Below are 22,984 nucleotides of genomic sequence, written 5' to 3'. Positions count from 1 at the left end.
CAAATAATAAATATAAACACGAAAATTTTGTAACAAGTAGATGAAAAATTATTTATATCCTTGGAAATCAGACGTGTTCTCGCTTACAAAAATAATATGGTAAATATATTATTTCACTTGAATATATTTCAAAATAATTAAAATTAAAATAATATGTTACACTGTACAAGAGCGAAAAATTAAAAAAAAATTCCAATATAAATTGCTCGAGATTATGAGATGTAATGTATAACAAATGCGAATCAGAAGAATTCTGCAAAAGTTACACAAATGTCCCAAGCCTAACACAAAAGTCAAAGTTCGTTTACATAATAAAATATACATCAAATTATATACAGTCAATGATATGTGTCGATATTGGTTGTGGTACTTAAAATATATAATCAGGAAATAATCCTCGATTTTTAGATTAAAGGAAAATTATACAATTAAAACTGTACATTTTGAAGCTGATAAATCACCAACGACTGTATAAATATTTTTTCAATTAGTGACTTTAATTAAAATAGGGATCTACAAAAATATTACTATACTTCATCTTATTAGGAAAACTGGAAATCAGGGGTTCGAATCTCCGTGAGAAGTTTTTTTTTTACATTTTAGAATCGTTGTCAATTTATCAGCAGCATGGTAACTGATTTTATTATAAAAAAAAAGAAAAATGAAAAAATGAAATCTAAAAGGTACTAAAAATTGGGACAAAACCTTACAGTTGATAACCAATTGCCTCTTTCTATTCGGTATCTTTGGATCTCTAGCCATCGGAGTTGGACAATAAATGTCAGCTCGCTTTTATATCCACACGAAAAAAATATATATATAAAATTCTACCTGTACAAAAAAATCTAGCATCCGAGGAGCTCATATAACCTATCCACAATTATTTAATTTTTAAACATTTGGAAAAAATGTAAAACTGGGAAACATACAAAAAAAAATGGTAAGGTGGAGAAAATTTGGGAGAGTAAGAATTATTAAGTTTTCCATAATTTCAAGGTTTAATTAATTAAATTTTTTAATTTTGAGATATTTTAAAATTTCAAATTTAAACGAACGGAAAAATTAGTTTGTTGAAGTTTTAAAAGGATCAATTCTACAATTCAAATTCTAAGGCCCAGCTTATAAAGAGTCTAAATCCTTAAGGGCGTACAAATGCAGTCAAACTTAAAATCAATTTTTAGAGGTATTTCTAAAAATTATTAATAATCCCTTCGTTAATCGTGCAAATGATTATTAACTCGACTAAATTAATATTGTCGGATTTCTTGAATTATATAAATTATTAGAAGAATTTCATAAATTTTGATATTGACTGTACAAGGCGTGCAACTTTAAGTTAATAAACACATACAGGATAAATTTTATTTGTAAATCATTTTTTTCCCCTTTTATACTAAAAATAGTATTTAAAATAAAAATAGGTTGGTAAATTACCTTATCAATATTATGAATCCTTATAGAGATTTGATTAATTTTGAGCTTGAGTGTACAAGATATTCATCTTTAAGAAATTATAAGAACGAACTTTAGATCCTTCACAAATCATGTGATTTTAATGAATTTCATATAACTTTTTAAGTAAAAAAAATGTTTCCTTAGAAATACACCATATGCAATTTAAAAGACAAAAAATTCGTTAAAAATGTATTTCGTTGTTTATAAACAATTTGGATGATGATTGATTTTTTATCAGTGAGATCGTAAATACTTCTATCACATTAAAAACTGGCCATCAAAAGTAGGGCGAAAATTCAAAATTGCAAAATAGAACATTTTGGTTTATTTTAAAGGTTCATAAACCAAGATTTGTTCAATGTTTAATCAAATTCATAAGATTGCGATTCATGTTAGGATAACTAAATATTTTTCATCCTATTTTTGAACATATGAACTTCAAAATTAGATTTTTTACTAAAAATCACAGATCTAAACAAAACTAATGTTTGTTTCTATTTTATCGAATTATACACACAAATTTTTGTTACTTTAATTTAAAAATAAATTCAGCACAAGTCAAAAATAAATGGAGGCAACTGATTTGTGATTTCAATAAAATTGAATTTTTGGAAAGTTCGCAAATTCTATCCCCACTAGGGTGATCCAAAAAATTTCTAAGGGGAAAAAAACTAAAATTAAAAATTTTGAGAAAAATTGACAAAGATGAGCTCTGTTTTTCTTTTTTCTGTGACAAATTAATTTTATTAGAAAAGTAAAATATTTTTAGGCATTTTCAAACTAATTTTCACTTGTTTAAACAATTTTAATTTGTTAAAATAATTTTGTTTTACCTTCTAACTCATTGAAAGAAACCTTTTTTGTGTTTTATCGGAAAATTAGTTATTTATAGGACAACTGATCTTTGTTTCAAGAATTTACCAATCATTTTAACAATTAATTATTATCTATTTGCAACTTTTTGTTATAGAAAGTTGGTGACTATAGTTGTTTTATATTTGGTTATTTTTGTCTCTTTATTGATCTATATGTACGAAGCTAAGATATTTTTAACCATTTATGTAACACATTTGTATTTGTTTAAATAATTTTTTTCTGAAATAAATGTTTAAAATTTATTAAAGAATCATTGAGCATTTATACGAAAATGAGATAAAAAATCAGATTTTTTCTAAGTATGATTAACTGTATCGCTTAAAGTTTAATATTTAAATATTGCACAAATTTTAAGAATAATTTATATTTACTAGAACAATTTTTCTATACCGATCATAAAAAATAAATTCAAAAAAATTGAAAAAACTTACTTTCAGGACGACAAAATTGAATATATTTTTTATAGAATTATATCATTCTGTAAAAAAAAACTTTTCGTGACCAATGTGAAAAATTATTTTAAGAAATAATAATTATTCAAAGAATTTGTATAACGTTCAAAAATTCAACGATAAGCGACGCACTTGAAAAAATGTTGAAAGAAAAAACACATTTTTTATCGCATTTCTATCAAAATGTATAATTAATCTTTAATCAATTGTTAAAAGAATTGTATAATAGTTTTAATCAAATATGTTGCTCTTCAAAATGACAAATGACGGCATTAATTACAAAAATAAATAAATTTGAAACATTTACTTCAGAACAAAATTATTGAAGCCGAACTAAATAAAAAAATTTTGTTTACAAATTAGTAATATCTGCATAACTAAGTTATTTAATAATAAGTGCCAACGTAACTTAAAATTTAAAAAACTGGAGTTTCCTACCTCTTTTTATGGAAAATCTACAGGTAAATAATAATTTTGTAAACAATGGTTAAATGCTGCAAATTAATATAATTATTTCTATCAATGCCTAGATGCCTGATTTAACGTAAAAAACGTTAATTGCAATTAGTTATTATGTAAAATAAATTATTTAAATCAATTAAATTTTTTAAACAATAGAAAATTAGTTTAAAAATGTTGAAACTTTTCACTTATCAAATAAAAATAATTTATTGAAAAAAAACGAAAACGCGGCTCGTATGTTACAATTTTACACAATATTGTAAATTTCAGTTTTTTGGCTCCATTAGTAGGTTGCGGGGCCTCAAAATTCGAAGTAATTTGGGATAAATTATTTTTTCGAGAGTCCTCAATCTATTCTCATAACCACTCGCAAGCGAATTACGACAAAAAATTCCAACAGGAATGTTTATGGATTACCCTAATCAGCACAATGCCTTTTTTATCGGACACTCTTAATTTTGTTAAAATCAAAATTTAAGAAATTTAAATTAGATTAAAATCACATTTTAAATCCTATTTAACGTCCAATAATTAAGTTAATGTATAGAATTCATGAAAATAAAACAAAGAATCCGACGACCAAATTTGGACAACCACAATAAAATGTTCCCATTATAATTTGAAAAAGATCCCATTTAAAATAAAAAAATTTCTTAAGAAACAAATTTTGCTGAACAAAAATAAAAAAGAGGAAACAAAAATGTGAAGGCAACCAACCAAATCGCCTGGCTTCTGTTTTCTTATTTCTTTCGTGTTCCTTATGTTGGTTCATTGCCTTCTCATTTTTCTTTCCTCTTTTTTTATTTATGTCTAAATTTTTTTTTCTTTTTTGGGAAGTTTTTTTTAAAGGATGTTTTTTCAAATTACAATTGGAACATTTTATTGCAGTTGACCAGATTTGGTCGCTGGATTCTTGGTTTTATTTTTAGTAATTCTATACATTACCTTAGTTGAAATAATTAAACTTCAAAATATTTATAATGTGAGCTTTCGAAAACAAAAATTTAAAATACCAAAACCTTCCTCTCTCCCAATTAATCTTGTCTACTTTCTAAACCTAAATCTAATAAAAATCCTCTGTTTTATCGACATATTTACATCACATCACCAATCTCAATAGATATTTCACAAGTCCTTTTAACACCTTCACGCCTCAGAGTCCAAATTAAGGTCAGCCTCAATTTCATCCGGACTCCTCAAGTCAATCACGAACTTCTTTCTCGTACTGCTTTGCCCCTCATTCTTGTTTTGCGCGGACTTGACAAGCTGGGAATAAATTTGAAAAGCCGACGCCAATGCGTAGGTCAATTGCCTCGCGTGATGTTTTGATTCGCAAACGAAGCCATGACACTCGAAGGGTGACATCCGGCGGAAGTTGTCGGTTTCTCGGACGACGATCATGGTAAAAACGCGAGTGTAGACGAGATCCTGAACTCCGTAGGAGATCGTCTCGATTGGATAGACCTTGGAGATTCCAGCGTCCAGTTTTTTCGTACCTCGGAGTGGCAGTAGGGCAACGCCCTCTTCGGAAACAACGAGTTTGATAAAAGGCAAAATCGTCCCAGCCGGTAACGATTTTGCAGCAGATACCATGTTATCGACAGGTTTTCGAGTGTGTTTTATACCCCAGAGACCTCTGGCGTCATGCGAGCCAAGGTACTTTACTTGGAAGACTTGGGGAAGTTCATTTGAACCTTCGAAGACATTGTTGTTGATTGTTAGCTTCGAGATTTTTGAGGAAATGTCCCTTTTTGTGTCCTCGCTCAAGGTCGAGGCGTCTCTGTCTTTTCTCATCTCGGATGGGTGACTTTTCTGGAAAATCGAAAAGGAAATAAAATTTTCAAGTAGGAGCTGAGCAGCATAGTTTACACGGAGAAAAAGATATCGCACAATGATATCGCAAAACCTCTATATTGCAAGAATGCACAACATGATAAGGTACAATCAAGTCCTCGAGCTTTGTACGATATTATAATGCACTAATATTACAGAAAAAAATGAAGTTAAATTTTTTTGTTGTCTGCTATACAGCTTTCTTAGCAGCAATGGGAAAGAGGCAGAGTATGAGTGAGTTCGAGCTATAAATAGGGACACCAGATTTAAAACAATCACAGAAAAAAGTAAAAAGTTGCTGCAGGTAAGACCTGCATCTGAGGTTAGGGAAATAATTCTAAACTCGTCGACGCAAAATGTAACTGACAGATGGGAATCCCCATTTCTCTCAAATTTAATGAAGTTTAACAACGCTGGGTAGCACTGGCGTCGTAATTGTCACTATACCTCCAATAAAAATGGAGCGATTATAAGATGAAAGATTATCCAGGCAAGGTTACAAATCGGAAATTATCTTCGATTCATGTGAAGTTTATCTGGCAAGGTTAATTTTTGTTCCGGTGAATCTTTCACCTGGAACCGATGTAAATTTTATCTTTAATTTTTACTGTGATCGTTTGTTCACTACTCGAGCCCTCGCCAGATAAAAAAAGTAGAAATACAATGTGACACCGTAATAAACTTAAATCCTTACGCTATAGATTGCACAATTATGCGGTATATAATGTTATGTACGATATCACGATTTTGCGCTATTATAATGCGATAATTACGATATATAGCGCAGGAATTACGATATATATTGTCATTCATGCGATATAGTTTTCTCAGTATATAGTTTGAATGATCGAGTCTGGGTTCAAATCCGAACGGATGACAATTTTTTTTGCAGATTTTTAAATGTGACAAATTTTTCTCATGAAACTTTTTGATTCGATAATTATTACTTAAGATAAAGGATAAAAACTTTGACAATTTTCCGATCGAAAATCGATGTTTTGTAAAACTCGCCATTATTCGGCCGTTTGTTGATAAAAATGCTTGAAATTTTTATAGTGTATTCTCAATACATAAGCGACGACTATAAACAATGCACTTTGTTTAAAACGCGAGTGTTTCTCTTTTTCTTTAATAGCATATTGATTCAGAATGAAAACCACGTTATCGCTTATATATTGAGAGTACACTATACAAATTTCAAACATTTGTATCAACAAACGGCCGAATAATCGTGATTTTTGATCGGAACATTTTCTAAGTTTTTATTGTTTATCTTAAGTAATAATTACCGAAGCAAAAAGTTTCATGGGAAAAATTTGTTGGCCGCGTCAAGCTGAATACGAATGTATATTTCATTTTACGATTTGACCAATTTTTTTTTATCGATAAATTTTCCCGACTGGACAATATTTCTACGCGTTTTCGAGTGCTTATCGAGTTGTTGCATCCGTCATCTCAATTGTTCTGTGTAATTTTAGAGTTTTTTTTTTACGAATGGGCAGAAAAATTTGGATAGACTGCCAAGAATTTTCCCAGAAGTTATCAGATTTGTACTCTAGAGTTCCTGAATAATTTATGAGAATTTTCTAAGTGTTTTTATTAAATGTTTGCAGAAAATGTTCAAACTTTCCTAATATTAGGATTTTCCATAGTTAAAATATTAAAATATTTTGAAGGATTAAAAATTTGTTAAGAATCCTTTAATAAATTTCAAAATTTAATAAGTATACTAATTAAATAATTTGTTCAAAATTAAAACAGTTTTAAAATTTTGCTGGAAATATAGTGAAAAAATTTTGGATACAAGGAATTGATTTTAAAAACTTGTTTAAACAATTATTTTGTTCGCCCAAATTATTATTATTATTAATTTTGTATTAATAATAATTTGCAAAAACAAAATAATATAATATTATTATTAATTAATCATTTCTGATAAGATCTGATAGGATTATATTGGGACAAATTTTGGGAAAGAAACTAAAACATTCGGATGCAGAATTCGAAAAGATTTTGTTAAAATCTGAAAATAATATTTTTCGACTATTTCAGAATATATAAGAAATTTCCTTTTAGAATCTTTCGGATTTTTTGGGCAGGGCGGCTATCCTTGATTTTCGTAGAATTTTCCCGGACATTTTTTAGTTTTCCAAATAACTTTGTAGAATTGAAATTAAGCAATAACCTAATATAAAAAAAGTTTTAGATTATTCCAATAAATTACTAGAATATTTTCAATTTTTCTTGGAAATTTACAGTATTTTACCGATAATTCCTACAAAGAAGAATTCTCAGAATTGTCTCATAATTTCTGGGAATGAGTTTTCCGGATAGTTTTTTTATAATATTAAAAAATTAATAATAAAAATAAGCCTGTGTATTAGGGCGGGATAAAAATGCTCAAATTAACCGAATCATTTGAGCTAAGAGAAAAAAATTTGTGGTTTGGCATCCGAAAAATTAAAAGAACTTATGATAGTTAATATCTTCTATTCCCTTTTTTTCATATTGAAGATTACAATTTTTGAAATTTAAAAAAATCCTATTGGTTCAAGAACTATGGCGAATATTTTCCATGTACGATTTTTTCTAGTGAACAATAATCAAAAATTTAAATAAAAACAATTTTGTTGCTTAATTTAGAATTTTATGAAATATTGCAAAAACACATTTTTTAGATATTGTCATACATACACATTTTGGAAAAATTTTGATATGTTGAAACTGAAATTTCTTCAGCTTGATCCAAAGAAACATGTCATGATTTTGCTTATCCGAAAAAAATGTTTTCATGATTTAGGAATTTTTTCACAATTCGGGAACGTTTTCAAAACCATAATAGATTTTTTTACATGAAAGCAAAATAAATACTTGTTTCTTTGATAAAGCGAAAAACATGTTTTTAAACTGTCAAATTAAATTAATCCCGAAAAACATTGAGTAGCAAAAACTGATACATATAAATAATTTTTGAACCAATATAGAATCTTCTATCAATTTTCAAAATTTGAATCTTTAAAAGAGAACAAGAAGTAGTAAGTATTAACCAGTTTCACATTTTTTTCTTTTTACTTTTGTCGGATGTGAAATCGACTGTGTATTTTGGTATAAATTCATCTCTTTTCTTTAAAAAAAAAACACAACATTCTATGATAAACCACCATTATGACACAAGCAGAAATTTTTTAATTTATAGTAACACAACAAATAATAAACTTGAGAAATGCAATAAATTACTAGCTTAAATGAAACTTTCAATAATTATTGGTGTTATCGAATGTTATAGCCACTTTAGCCCACAAATTTGAAAATGTACTGTGGATTTTCCTTCATTAATATTTTACCAGTACCATTAATTTATGATTACTAGTTTTTTTTTTTTTTTAATTATTGTAGAACATTTCAAATAAAATAAAATAGAAGACTACAAAAATCAAGCAATCTACAAAAACTGTTCCAGAGAAGAAATATTAAATTCTTCCTGAAAGAAATGTTGTCAAACAAATTGAAAATCAGATAATAGAAATTAGTGGCAGGTGAGGTAAATTAAAAAGTGATAGTAGAATCTTATTTGGTGAATAAATGGGAGTGTCATAAATATTTACACTTACCTGGTAAGTGAGAATGTCCTTCTGGGTCTGCGGCTTCACTTTCAAGTGGTACTCCACCACGTTTGGTATGTTCGGCGTGTTACGGGCAACTGAGGCCTTCGTGCGTTGCTGTATGTCGAGTGGACTGCTTCCGGTTTCCGGTGAGGTCGCGCCTCCCTTCACCACGCCTTCCGTACCTTTGAAAGGTACCGGGACCGGAGCCGGAATGAATCCGCTGTTTACGTCGGGGGTGTTTTTTAAAGCTGCCTCCTTGGAGCACTGCAACTGTGCTCGCTGGCCCTCGACCTCTCCCACCTTCAACTCTTCTTTTCCAACCGTCGTTTGTGACGTCAAAACCTTGCGCAGGACCTTATCGTCACGTAAAGTAAATCCGAAGTCATCATCTTCCATCTTCTCTAAACATTTAAATATTTAAAACAATTTCAATTTTTTATTTAAAACTTTCATTTTTAATTTACGGTCGCTACTACACTGTGAAAACTAGAGATCTCTTTTGTTAGCGTATCGTTTTTCTCGTTTCCTGTTTTAGAATAGGATAATTTCATGCTGTTATTTTCAATGTAAAACAAATAAATCTGGGTTCCCAACAGTGCGCATCTTTTAGTACCACTCGAAACTGTTTTTATCTGAAACTAGCCCTAAAATAATACTTTGTTTTAAATAGCCGTACCAAAAAATTGTCGGGACTGGAAAAGGAGATGAACTAGTCCCGTCAATGTTTCATTATAAATTTTCATTTTTTATTTACAGCTGCGTCTAATCGATTCGAAAAATTGGTAGAGATGAAAAAGGGAAAGGTTTAGTCATCCCGACAATTTTTCATGCTTCATTTTGAAGTTTTTTTTAATTTTCGGCTGCCTCTAGTCATCTAAAAAACTGGTAGAGCTAGAAAGGGGGTGGACCTGTTTGTCCCGGGAATTTTCCATGTTTCATTTTAAACTATCATTTTTAATTTGCTGTTGCGTCTAGTCATCGCGAAAAATTTTCGTCAGTGGAAAAGGGGATGAAATAGTTCCGTCAAATTTTCATTTTTAATTTACATCCGCGTCTAGTCGATTCGAAAAATTGTTAAAGCGGGAAAAGGAGATGGACTAGTTGTGTCGTCAATTTTTCATTTTTCATTCTCTCCATATTTTCGTTCACCGTACAATCTATAATATGGACATCCTAACAGTCGTATCAAAAAATTTCCGGAGCTGGAAAAGGGGATGAACTGGTCCCATCAATTTTTAATTTTCATTCTAAGCTTTCCTGTTTCTTTTACGGCTGCGTCTACTATTAAAAAATAGTGGAATTGAAAAAGGGGATAAACAAGTCTTGTAAATTTTTCATTCTTCATTTAAAATTTTCACTTTTAATTTACGGCTGCGTCTAGTCCCGAAAAATTGCCGGAGCTGGAAAAGGGGATGAATTAGTCCCATCAATTTTTAATTTTAAGCTGCGTCTAGTCGTTTAGAAATATTGGTAAAACTGGAAAAAGAGATGGACCAGTCGTCCCGTCATTTTTTTTTTTTTTTTCATTTTAAACTTTCATTGGATCCTAAATATGGCATAGATCCCAAAATAGACGAAGAGGGCAAAAAGACATAAGGCCCGAAATTGACAAAGGGTACAAAGTATAAGCACCTAAAACTACGAAAACTCCCATTGTAGGCGCTCGGCGCCTACTTTAAATTTTAATTTACAGCTGCGTTCAGTCGATTCAAAAATTGGAGGAGCTGAAAAAGGGGATGGAATAGTTATCCCGCAAATTCATTTTTCAATTAAACTTTCATTTTTATTCTGCAACTAAAAAATGGGATGGACTAGTCGTCCCGTCTTTTTTCACTTTTAATTTTAAACTTTTTTTTTTATTTACGTTAATTTACTGTGAATGAGTGTATCTAGTTGTCCCGAAAAATCTGAGAAGCTTGAGAAGCGGATGGACTAGTAGCGTTGTCAATTTTTCATTTTTCATTTTAAACTTTCAGCTTTAATTTGAAACTGCGTCTAGTTATTTCGAAGAACTAGAAAAGCTGGAAAAGGGGATGAACTAGTCATTCGGCCAATTTTTTATTTAAACATTTCATTTTCATAATCTGGCTGCATCTAGCCATCCGAAAAAATTGGTGGAGGTGGAAAGAAGATCGGCTAGCTATCCCGTCAATTTTTTTATTTTTTATTTTCAAATTTAATTTTCATATTGCAGCTAAGGTTACATTCAACCATACTGAAATATTGGCGAAGTTGAAAACGTGGATGTACTGGTCATTCCGTAATTTTCATTTTTTTATTCTCTTTTTAAACTAACGGTAAATTAATTTACTGTAAATGACTGTGTCTGGTTGTCAACAAAAATTGTAGGTGCTCAAAAAGGGCATAGATTAGTCGTCCAATCAATTTTTCATTTTTCGTTTTAAACTCATATTTTTAATTTGCTGCTGCATCCAGTCGTTCAAAAAAATGTTAGAAACTGGAAAAGGGGATTGACTAGTCGTCCATTAATTTTTTTTTTTTTATTTTAAACTTTGATTTTTAAAAAGCGTTTACGTCTATTCATCCCGAAAAATGGATGTAGCTGGGAAAGCGAAGGATTAGTCCTGAAATTTAGAGATCACGATTAACCACTTATAAAAATATTTTACTAATTATCCCTTTGAATTTTTTACTTTGGGTGATTTCAGCATTTTCCATACACAAAATTTGGAATCACTCAGAAGGAAACAGTGCGGGGAAAAGATCATGGCTCACCACTCGACAAATAAATTTTTAGCTCAGAATTTTCATTCGATTTGCAAATTTCCCCATAAATTTGTCATTTAACAAAAAAGGGATAGCAAAAATTTTCTTATATACTCACGGCTGCCCTATAGTCAAAAATAATGTTTTTTGAACCGAAAGTGTACCAATTCAAAACAGAAAGACATAAAAAATTACGTCTAACAGTAGCAGTTAAATCAAAATAGTTTTTAAATTGTTATAAACCAAGTAGGGGAAAAAATGATATCTTCTTCATTTGTGATACTTAAATATATTAGACTCATTGTTTTAAAAGAAAGTGGAAGTAAAATAATGCAAAACTAATATTTCAGTGAGTTAAAAATTAATCTAAATTGTTTACAGCAAAGTTCATAAACAAATTAATAATTTTCTCGTTTTTCAGTAAATATTTGTCTCGTTTTTAGCATGATCAACTATAAATATCACGATAATTACACGTTTTATGTTCTCTGCAATTAGAAAATAATTTTATAATATTTAAATCAATTAAATAAACAAATGTATTACTTGGATGTTTTTCAGTAGATAAATGTAGTTTTCTTTAGCAAAATCCACTGCTCATATATTTCCGATGCCTCGTACTGAAAAATGAAATCTATTTCTTAGAAATGATAAATTTTTTCATTAATTTGTACCTACAATTGTTGCAATTGTTCAAATATTTATATTTGATTCTGCTTATAAACAAAGAGTATATATACTGAAAACAAGCTAATTATGCATTCGTTTATTAAATTTGCTAATAACAATTACGAATTAATGTTTAGGTTATACAAATTTTAATCTTATATTATTTTTAATGACTTTTTGGATAAGACGGCAGCCGTGAAAATATTTTTTTTTAATTTTGTTATCAGAGAAGTACGAAAGTAATATGTAGAGTCTAATCTAACTTAATTATAAAATATAGAATTTGTGATTTCGATATCAGTTCATTTCTAAATTTAATATTGCCTTTAAGACTCAAAAAGTAGAACACATTTCCTATCGCAGAATTCAATATCGCTATTTCTAGCAAGTAATCGAATCCTTATCGTCAATCATTCGATCTTGCTGATAAAGCAGTTCTATTGTGTTGAAACAAATTCTGCTACAAGGAGCAAAAAGACAAAGAGCACGAATTAATCTAATAATGTAATTAAATAAAACTTGTCAAATCAAAATTAATTTTAATTTAATCTTTTTCTTTATGAAATAAATATGATGCAGTTTAATCTCAACTGTGATACTCTTAAAGGCCGACTTAAACGGTAAAAACTTGCAAGTAGACGGCCCTCGAAATATTTACAGATAGAGATTTCTTGCATTATTATCGACTTCTTGATCAAGTCACGAAATTTCAAAAAGTCCTAACGTATCCTTTTAAATTTAAACCGGAAACCAGCTGTCGAGCACGTGCTGCACCTTGCAACCGACCGGTCCGTTTTTACACGACCGATCGCTTTATTTCTTAATCGGTACTTTTACCAAATTTTATTTTCAGAAATTCGATTCAATATAATTTTCGAAGTAAAAAAATATCTTAACTTTTTGGATAATTTGCAAGAAAAAGAGAATTCCTTGTTCAGTTAATGAAAAAAAAAACTATTCTCGGAGAATTAGAACGAATTTTGGATGAAAAATTCTTCAATGAGACCAATTTTCATAATTTATCACAGATATTGCAACAATTTTTAACATTATCTTAAACAAAATTAAAAATAATAAATGTTGTTAATTTTTCAAACACTAAAAAAAATAGAACCAAGATTTTGTAACAGTTCCGTATCGCCAGCAGGTAGAGATGAATTATTTAAGTATTTATTAAAGGGCAGGAAGTGAGTCAGGTGACTGTCAGGTAGAATTCGTTAATATATTCACCACAGGTGTGTTATTTCATCGAGTTTCACACGCACTTTATTTTTGTAGGATCTACTTACTCAAATCTAAATTGAGACTATAATTAGCAATTCTCCCTTTCTGCAAACATATTAAGGTATTATTAACTAAACAAATAATACCAATTTTTGTTCTAAATAAGAAAATAAATACAGCTATTTTAGAGGAGGGGACAATTCATGATTTAAATACCTCAAATATAGTTATTATTAGACTTTCAATTTGTTTTCTGGTAATTATTAAATATAAACAGATTAAACTGCGGGAATAATAAATTTTTTTTTAACAATGTGTATTGCCTGACCCGCGTCGGTCTAGGAATTTTGAAAATTAATAGTCTAATCAGCGCCTGATCATTTCCCTGTTAGTAATTTTGAAAAAAGCCCGTCCGACTATGAATTTTAGAAAAAATTGTCCCTGAAGCGCTGAAAAACATTGTTTCATTTACCAATAATTTATTCAGAAAATGATTAGCTCATAATAACTTCAAACTTGTTGTGATTTTAGTAAATTATTCGTAAATGCTTTTGCGAATTAATCAAAAAAGTATTTTCCAGTCAGAGATATATATATAAATCTTTTATTCCCACCACACCCGGTACATAAATTGTATCCTTACACCTGTCGTAAGGTTACACCCGCCTACAATACCAGAACGAACGTTTGAATTTAACCGGTGCACGGCTGCAGAGCAATTCAAATTAAAATAGTAAAATATTAATTACTTATAATAAAAAACAATGTATTTTTCCAACATTGAATTTGTTTTGTCTAATATTACACTTTATTTGTAAACAAAGAATCAGTGTTGGAAAATAACTTATGATAAAAATAACAATCGAAATAATAGTTGGAAAAGACTTAACAATTTTAAATCGGAAATCTTTAAAATTCAACGATTTCAAAACATAACATAAGAAACTGACTAAATTGTTTCTAAATTCAAACATTTTGAAATTTGAGGAAAGAAAGTAAAAATAATTTCTGAAAAAATGCCTGAAAAGAAATAATCTTGAACTTTGGCTCATTAAAATTGCAATTTGTGTGAATTATTTCAAATAATTTAACAATTTTACAGTTACAGATTGAAAGTTAGAGTGGTACAGCAAATAAAATTGATAAATATTATTAAATTTAAAGGTAATCGAATTAAATGTTTTCAAATTGGTTGTAATTAGTTCGCAAATTAAAAAAAAAAGAATTTATAAACATATAAATTTGAAAGTTTTAAAGAAGCCCCTAATCTAAAATTGAGATAAGAAACCACAAAACTAAAGAAGAGTTCGAAATGAGAATATCAATCGATAGGTAATAATTTTAAATATAAAAATCTTAAAAATCTGTAATTCATATTAAAAAAGTACTGAAGTAATTTAATTTAGAATTTTTTGATTTAAAGTCACTTATAATTTAAAGATTTACTTCTTTCATAACGTAACTTTGTCTAATTTTTTAAAGTGATTTCCCCATCACTGTAATAAATACAAATTAGAAGAAAAATTAATCCAAGTAAATATTTTTTTGTTAAAGTACGAAATGCATATTTGAAATGTGCAAATTATTTATAGAAAATGTTTATCTTATTCATGTGATAAAACTGCATCATTTATCCTGATGTTGAAGAACCTTCAAGAGAAAATTAAATTATTCTAAACTACGAAAATAAACTTCAATCGAACCCCTGACCACGAGCATTTTACAAAAATTATGTAAGCTGCTTTAGTTATTATTTTAATGACTATAGTTAGTAAAAAATATTGTTTTTATGGATGAAAAATACTTTTAGACCATTTTTTTCTTGATATTATATTATTCAGTATTTTATTATTAAATAATATCAGACCATTCTCTAAAAATTAAAAAGACGGAAATATTTCGTACCAAAAATCATTTTAATATATTAAAGCGCGAAAAGTGCAATTAATCTCAAATCGAATAATCTGCATAGCGGTTGAATTCAATGTAGGAGTGGAGATTCACTGCTCGTTATTGCGGTCTTAAAAGATTTCCGTTACATTGCTTAGAACCCGAGCATCTTCTGACTCCTTTGAAGACAAGAAAATTACCTTGAAGTCGTGCGAAAAACTTGAGTTTCAGCCTCCAAGAAGACTTCGAAAAGAAAAAAAACGAAATGATGCCTAGACAGTTTCTCAGCGACAATGAAGCAAATTGGATCCAATTTTTTATTGCCTTCATCGTCCTCTTGTTCTTGAGCACAGAAGAAACTGGGGTTTCTACTATAACAAACTTTTATTTATTAAGGAGCGGAAAAAAAGAAATCGTCTTGAAAAGAACCCTAAAACGAATTTGTTCTAAAGGAGACTCCAGTTTTCCAAAGGAACCCAATTTTAATAGAAACTGTTTCCGAAGAATCTATTTTCCGCTAGACCTAATTCAGCATTTTATATAATTAATAACACAACTTTTACGATAAAGTACAAAATATTATCACTATTAGAATAGACATAATGAATTAATAAATATAATTTTGAGGTTATGCAGCAAATTTGTAAATGTAAAGGCGTATTCATAAGCCATATCGTTTGCTTTACACACAAATTCTGTAAATCCCTAACTTACCAACCCCACTTTGCAAACGGTTGGTTTGTGGATGCGCCTTCATGTTGTTATTCAAGTTTTCTCCAAAGGAACCCTTTTGGATCTACAGGGAGTTCTACTGGACTTCAAGTTCTAAAAGATATCAACTTTTATTTTAGCTCCAACTTTAGCAAAACCTCAGTTTTTTTTCGGTGGGAACATCGGTGAAAAAAAATTGTTAATCGCATAATTGTGAGGAAAATAGAATTTTAAAAAATTCTAGAATTTAAAGCTCAAAGCACTGAGAGATAATTAGATATACAAAATCGGTTGCGTTTGAAAAAGGGGGTTTTACTTTTTAAAAAAATGGACAACCGGCTCGTGCTCAGAAACCGTGAGTCGCTTTTACCATTGTCCGACAATCTAATTTATACCTGTGTATATACACGAAGCGTATGATTCCCTTTTCATTTCGAGCTCACGGAACAATTACGGGATACCGGAAGTACGAGAGAACGGAAACCGGTACGCGCCAGTGTCACGAGAGTGGGGGTCTAACGATGCGTGAGCATCCGTCGTTTGAGAAGTCATGGATGATGGAGAAAAATATATTGAAAAAATAAATAGAAGTGTCTATTGTCCACACATCCATTACAAATAGTTGCAGCACAATTACTTCCTTTCCACAAATAGTATCTGCTATAAAATTATATTATACTCTAAATTATATAGCACATACTATATATTTACTATACGCACTGTATACTGTTTAATAATTGTAAAATACTAATAATAATAATAATAATAATAATAATAATGTATTGTAGGACGCTTCTGTATATGCACTCAACTCCCGATATAAGACCAGTTTGTAGCATGGCATTGTCTTAACCTTGATCTTAAATCGGGGGAAATACAAACGTAAGCAGGCACGGTTGTATGTATAATTTTTGTTGGATTTGGACTTATATCGGGAGTTGAGTGTACATTATAATACAATATTTTATATAGTATTTTGCAAAAGTAAAAAGCAGTACAAATTTGAAATAAAATCATGAAGTTTAAAAAAAGTTCGGAAATGTATTTAAAAAAAAATGGTAATTAAATTCAAAACATTAAAAATAAATTCTCATAACTTACGTTTTTCGGCTTTGTTGGCGTTTTTAACCGGGACTGACATTTTTAAACAAGATTCATTGGATTTCGAAGAATAGTTTCAATTTTGAGCAATTTTTTGTTGCTAATAATATACTGTTAAGTGTTATTCGTCGGAAATTATTGGTATTTAAGAAAACAAAAATAGTACATGTTAAGGAGCATTTGCAATTTTCAAGAATTTGAGGAAATGTTGGCATGTTCCACCTGAAATTGGTATTTTTAAACCAAAATTATTAGATCTGAATCTAATGAGTTTTGTTCTAAATAATAAAATTTATGAACTTGAATAATAACGAATTGTGTTATGGTTTTTTCTTAGTAATTTAAATTTACATTAAAAAATCATTAGTTTCAAACTGAATTCATAAGTTTTGAACTATTTTAGGTTATGTTAAAGTTCTTCACCGGAAGTCGGTTATTTCAGTATTCATCCTTTTTTTTAATCATAAGATTTTTCAGATTATAATTATTTTTTAAATTAAAATTCGGTCATCAAACTCACAGTTTTGTTGTTGTTAGTCTCTGTAAATCGTTTATTAAAAAAAATGTTGACTTCAAAAATAAACCTTACAATTTCTTACAACAATGACAAATTATATATTATTCCTAAAGTTAAAATATCAATTCTCTTAAGTTATCATATTGTTGATTTTCTTTTCTATTGTTTTAGGTGATTAAAAATAGCTTTAGGCAAAAAACAATATTAATCGCGCACGTAGCACTCGTCTTTGTTTCATAGTGGCAGTGAGTAAAGTATTATATTAATTTATGCTTAGTGTATACTTAATACTAACAAATTATACTGCATATTGTATATTTAAACTGGTATACATTTTATTATATTAATTATTTATCATAAAAAACACTTCAGTGTTGAAATGTTGTCACAGGCTTATACTAACCAAAATGTCGAAGGCATTTTTGGTTAGAGTTGGATTTTTTATTTGATCATTTTTGCACGGGTCTGTCCCGGTATATATCATCAGTCATGGACGCATTCTTATAATGCAATCAAGTGATCTGATGAGAGCAGTCTGCCCAGACATATTGGACAAAGCCTGGTTTTTACCCCATCATTGACGGACTGGGTTGCAGTCAAGTACACGATGGGGAGACCTACAGCTTAAGGTGGGTTCCGAACCACCAGAACCTCAGTAAAGGTACATCTGATGTGAAGTCCGAGTGTCTAACCAACTGAGCCACTGAGGCTTATTATTATTATTATTATTATTATTATTATTATTATTTAATCGTTATTTTCATATTTTAAGTTTTATATATTGTTTATTCCATATTTAAACATATTTAAACCATATATTGCATATTATATATTTCAAAATACAGGATTGCTTTGGATCCCGCAACTTACCATTTTGAATAATTCATTATTTTCCAAAATATCAATTTCACACCCTCGCAAATACTAAATATTCTTTTAATCCATGAAATCGTTTACGAACTCATATGATCTTTAACAGAATATTGGCACTTTACACATACAAAAATATGATGATTTTTTTTGAGTATTTTAATACTTTGGTTCTCTTTAAAGAATAAAAATATTATGTTTAGATGATGAACATTGAAGCACGACTGCACTGAATCTTTTACCCGATCGACTGTTGATTATTGTAAGCGACTCTGTAGAGACGTTTCCTGATTCATTCGAGTACAACGAAATGATCCGTTGATCCTGATCTTTCTCACGGTTGCATTGCGCAGCGGTGATCCATCTCACGATGTTATTTGACACTTTGTTTCAATCGTAACTAATCCCTTTAAGCCACGTAATATCCTTTCCATGAGACAATCAGACTCATTCAATAATATTAACAATAGTAAATACGGTAAATACAGTAAATACTAGGGGTTTGACTTGAATTTTCCCATGTAAAATGCATGGGGAAAAATAACTTTTTTGAGTTTTTGAAATAATTTTTTAGGATTAGGGAAAATATGACGGGAAAGTATAGATGCTTGTAGAGAATTATCCAACGAAGATTTTCATGTATCAGGCAGTTAGGTTTAACACATTTAATACACGCCGATGAGTCCGTGAAAACTACCCTTAAACCCAAGATTGTCAATTCTTCATGAAATCATTCTTATGAGTACAGCATTCTCGTCTTTTTTTACTTCAAATTATTATGATTGGTCTGGTAGAATATTGACTAACATTGGTTCATTAATTTTTAATTATTTAAGCAAAAGTGAATTTGTTTAAAAAATTTTTGTAGTAAAAATTCTTTTGTTTTTATTAAAAATGATTACTGTTTTTTAAGTGCGGAATGTTGTTTAATATTGGTTAATTAATTTGTAAATTTTTGGATAATTTTCATTTGTTTAATTAATTTTTTTCCCGAATTTTTTTTCTGTTGATAAAAATTATTACTGTTGGTCTAGTCGAATATTTATCAATACTGGTTAATTAATTTTTAATTATACAAACAATTAATAACTAAACAATTTATTAACGAGAAATAAGGATACAGGAATAGAAAATATAGATTAATATTATATAAGAAAAAAGCGAACTAATTAAATTTGTAGAAACAAATAAATGTTTTTCAAATAATGAAGGTAAGATGGAAATATAAAATCAATTATTATACAACCTTAATTATTAGTTGAAAATAAATAATAATTTATTGTTTCAACGATTGGAAAATATTTGAAAATAAATTTATGTCACTTAATGATAATTTTAACTGTCAGTTCCACAATTTTGTAAAAAAAAACAACATTTTTTAGAAAAATCGAATTTGTTTACATAATTAAAAATGAATTCAACAGTCTTGTTACATATTCCATTAGACCAACAATAATAATTGGTATTAAAAAAAAGGAAATGTTAAAAATTTATTTAAACAAATGTAATTTTTTTAAACAATACAAAATTAATCAAACAATGTTGACACATATTCCACTAAAGAAATATTAATAATTTGTATTAAAAAAAGAATTAAAAAAATTATTTAAACAAGTTCAATTTGTTTAAAAACTTTATAACTAATGAACCAATGTTAATGAATATTTCACTAGACGAATAGTAATAATTTCTAGGAAAAAATAAATTTAAGAAAACAAATTATTTAAAGAAATTCTGTTTGTTTAAATAATTGACAATTAATTAAACAATGTTGATAAATATTCCACTAGACCAGTATGAATAATTTTAAGTAAAAAAAGACGAGAATACAGTGCTCAAAAGGTGGATTTCATGAAGAACTGGTATTTTTGGTTTTAAGGGTAGTTTCAGGGACTGTTGGGAGAGTATTAGGGGTGTCAAACCCGTCTCTGATACATTAAAGTCTTCATTGGATAGTCTCAACAAACCTCTATACTTTCCCATCACATTTTCCCAAAACGTAAAAAATTATTCCAAAAACACAAAAAATGATTTTTCCCCATGCAATTTACATGGGGAACTTCAAGTCAAAACAGGCAACTCTTAAAATCGAAAAAAGTACGAAATTTCTTTTTTTGGATTTGGAATTAAAAGGGCGGATCTTTGCCCTCCAGCATGAAAAAAAATTCCATGCATTTTTAGATCACCTTCGTAAATACAGTAAATACTGTATACAGTATTTACTTAAAGTACTTGTACAGTATTGATATTATGTACTGTGCACAGTATTCACTATGTATACTCAGAGAAAGAATTGAGTTGATTAAAAAAAAAACAATTTGTTCAACCTACTTTGTTTGTTAAAACTAAAAAATTTTGTCGGCTCAAATAAGCCATTGGTTACATTTAGAAAACACAACGAATTAAATTTGTCAATGTAAAGTAATTACCCATGTGGAAACTGCCAAATGTTTGCCTAATTAAAATCTTGACCCCAACTTGGAAAATTATTTTATGGCTACAGCACGGTTAATATCTTAAATCTAGGTTAAACCAACTCTGTTTCAAAGCTCTTGATACTCTAGAGTTTCTAGCACGCCATAAACTTGGCGGAACATCTGTTTTCAATCGGACTCCATCTTGAACCTCTTGAATACAAGTAGATGACAAGTAGGTTAGTTTGAGGTTATTGTGGGGAGTGTTTTTGTGATTTTGTCGGTGTAAATATTATTACACTGTGATTCCAATGATCAAAAATGCCGAAAGTGAAAATCAGTCGTCAGAATTGGTCATTCTTAAAACTAAGAAATTTGACTTAAAATTGGTTTAATAACTCGTTTTTTTTATTTAATAAACAATACATTATTTACCAATTCACATTTTCTGAAATATTGTTTACAGAAAAGTAGCTAACCAGTTAACTGCTCCTTTAATTGTAAAAAAGAAACCAAATATATTATGAATTGTTTTTATTAATATTTTTTGCAGAAAAATCCTTTGATTCTACTTTTTGACAGGGAAAATCTAATTCGAAAATCCATCAGCAATATCATCAAAAAGTGAATGTCAAGAGAATTACCCATGACATTTACAGCTATGAAGAGAATAACAAATAAATTAATTTTCAAGGACTTTTACATGTAATCTTGTATTCTCGGTAAGAAAATTATTATTAGAGCAATTAATGATAATATATAATTATGATTTAACTCCAAATTCAATTTACAATATCTAATATTTTTATTTTATAGGCGACGAATAATCAGGTTCAGGAATAAGATTCTTCTTCAAATGTGCAGCTACTTGAAATGCTTCTTTTCAATAAAGAATTTTACCTTTATAAATGTATTTAATTATTTTTTATTTTAAAAAACAATTTTTAATTTTAAATTGGCTGAAACCACAAAAAATAAATAAAGCCAATTTGGGGCGAAGTCGTTCGGTAAGTTAGGCTCTAGCCGTGTTAGGCGTTTCATTTATAGTTTGATCATGTCTAAATCCCCAATTTAGGGCCAAGATTTTCCTATTTTGGGTCCAACTAGTTCCATGACAAAATTTTCACATGGGTATTTATTTTAGCATGTTTATTTGATTCAACCAAATGAATGTGTTGAGCGGAATATATGATTGATTAGAAAATGAATTTGTTAAAGTAATAAGATAATATGGTTGATTTAACTAAATACTTCCACTGATTTCACTAAACATATCGAAACAGATTATACGTCAGTCCACACTGGTGGCCAGTTCGGGCGCCGAAAAAAACTGTGTTCTACGAATCCCGTGACACTCAAAGTGCAGTTTTCTGATGCTGCCAGTGATGTTTATCAAAAGTTTTAATTAATAAGAAGGGTTTCCATCTATTTTGTACGACCATTGATATGACGGTTGTTGATTCAAACAAAATATTTGTTTCGTTCAACCAGCATATTTGATTAAATCATCCAAACTATTTATTGTAATCAACCAAACTTTATGAACCAACAAAATTGGTGAATCAACCATTTGATTGACCGTATAGGAATATATTTATTTGTTTAATCCGACCAAATTTTTGTTGAATCAACCAAACTTCTTTTTGAGTGTACGTACTTTAAACTAGAATGTAAGCCCCTGGAAATACTCAAACTCTCGCTTTCAGTCAACCCGTTCTCAGCCTTCCTAGAACAACTGGCTCACGCAGTTTCTCAGGAGAGTAGGGCGAGAGCGGTTGCGACATTATATATATTCCAATTGCAAACGAGTCAGGCGGCCCTCACTGTTGACGTTTCTGTCCCCCTGAAATCAGTCCAAGGCCATTTGAAGGTAACCATCGACACTTGACTGAAAGCGAGAGTTTGGTGTAATCGGTAAATCTGACTTCAAAAATTAGAGCACCACGATTAAACCACCATCGCAGTAGTGGAGCATTTTATTATTTATCTGAAAAGGGAGTATATAAAACTGTTGCCTACAACGGTTTTTCCTTTCGTAACTTACCCTGCTTATTACAGGCCAGGCCTGAAAAGAATCTGCTCGGTTCTGTTTTTGGGCGACCCTAACGATAAAACTAAAAGCTACCATGAACTTGGGTCCTGAAGAATGTTAGTTTTTCGTTTTGTGAAATCCCCCCC

At 29.5% G+C, this 22,984-nt stretch overlaps 1 protein-coding gene across 2 annotated transcripts in view; it reads right to left on the bottom strand.

Moving 5' to 3' along the window:
• Window positions 1-3,896: 3,896 nt before the first annotated feature.
• The window catches only part of LOC117170632, a 25,837-nt gene continuing 6,749 nt past the window's right edge, over window positions 3,897-22,984 (bottom strand). Inside the window, exons 2-3 of one of the 2 annotated variants that reach the window (XM_033357539.1) lie at window positions 8,690-9,084; window positions 3,897-5,057 (exon numbers count right to left, since the gene is read on the bottom strand). In XM_033357539.1, coding sequence (XP_033213430.1) covers window positions 4,392-5,057; window positions 8,690-9,079 — 1,056 coding nt within the window. In that variant the 5' untranslated portion in view covers window positions 9,080-9,084 and the 3' untranslated portion in view covers window positions 3,897-4,391. The remainder of the gene's footprint in view (window positions 5,058-8,689; window positions 9,085-22,984) is intronic. The other variant, XM_033357546.1, reaches the window with a different exon arrangement.

The sequence above is a fragment of the Belonocnema kinseyi genome, chromosome 1 (genome assembly GCF_010883055.1).
Source record: "Belonocnema kinseyi isolate 2016_QV_RU_SX_M_011 chromosome 1, B_treatae_v1, whole genome shotgun sequence".
NCBI lineage: Eukaryota > Metazoa > Arthropoda > Insecta > Hymenoptera > Cynipidae > Belonocnema > Belonocnema kinseyi.
This window is presented reverse-complemented; position numbering and strand designations above follow the sequence as displayed.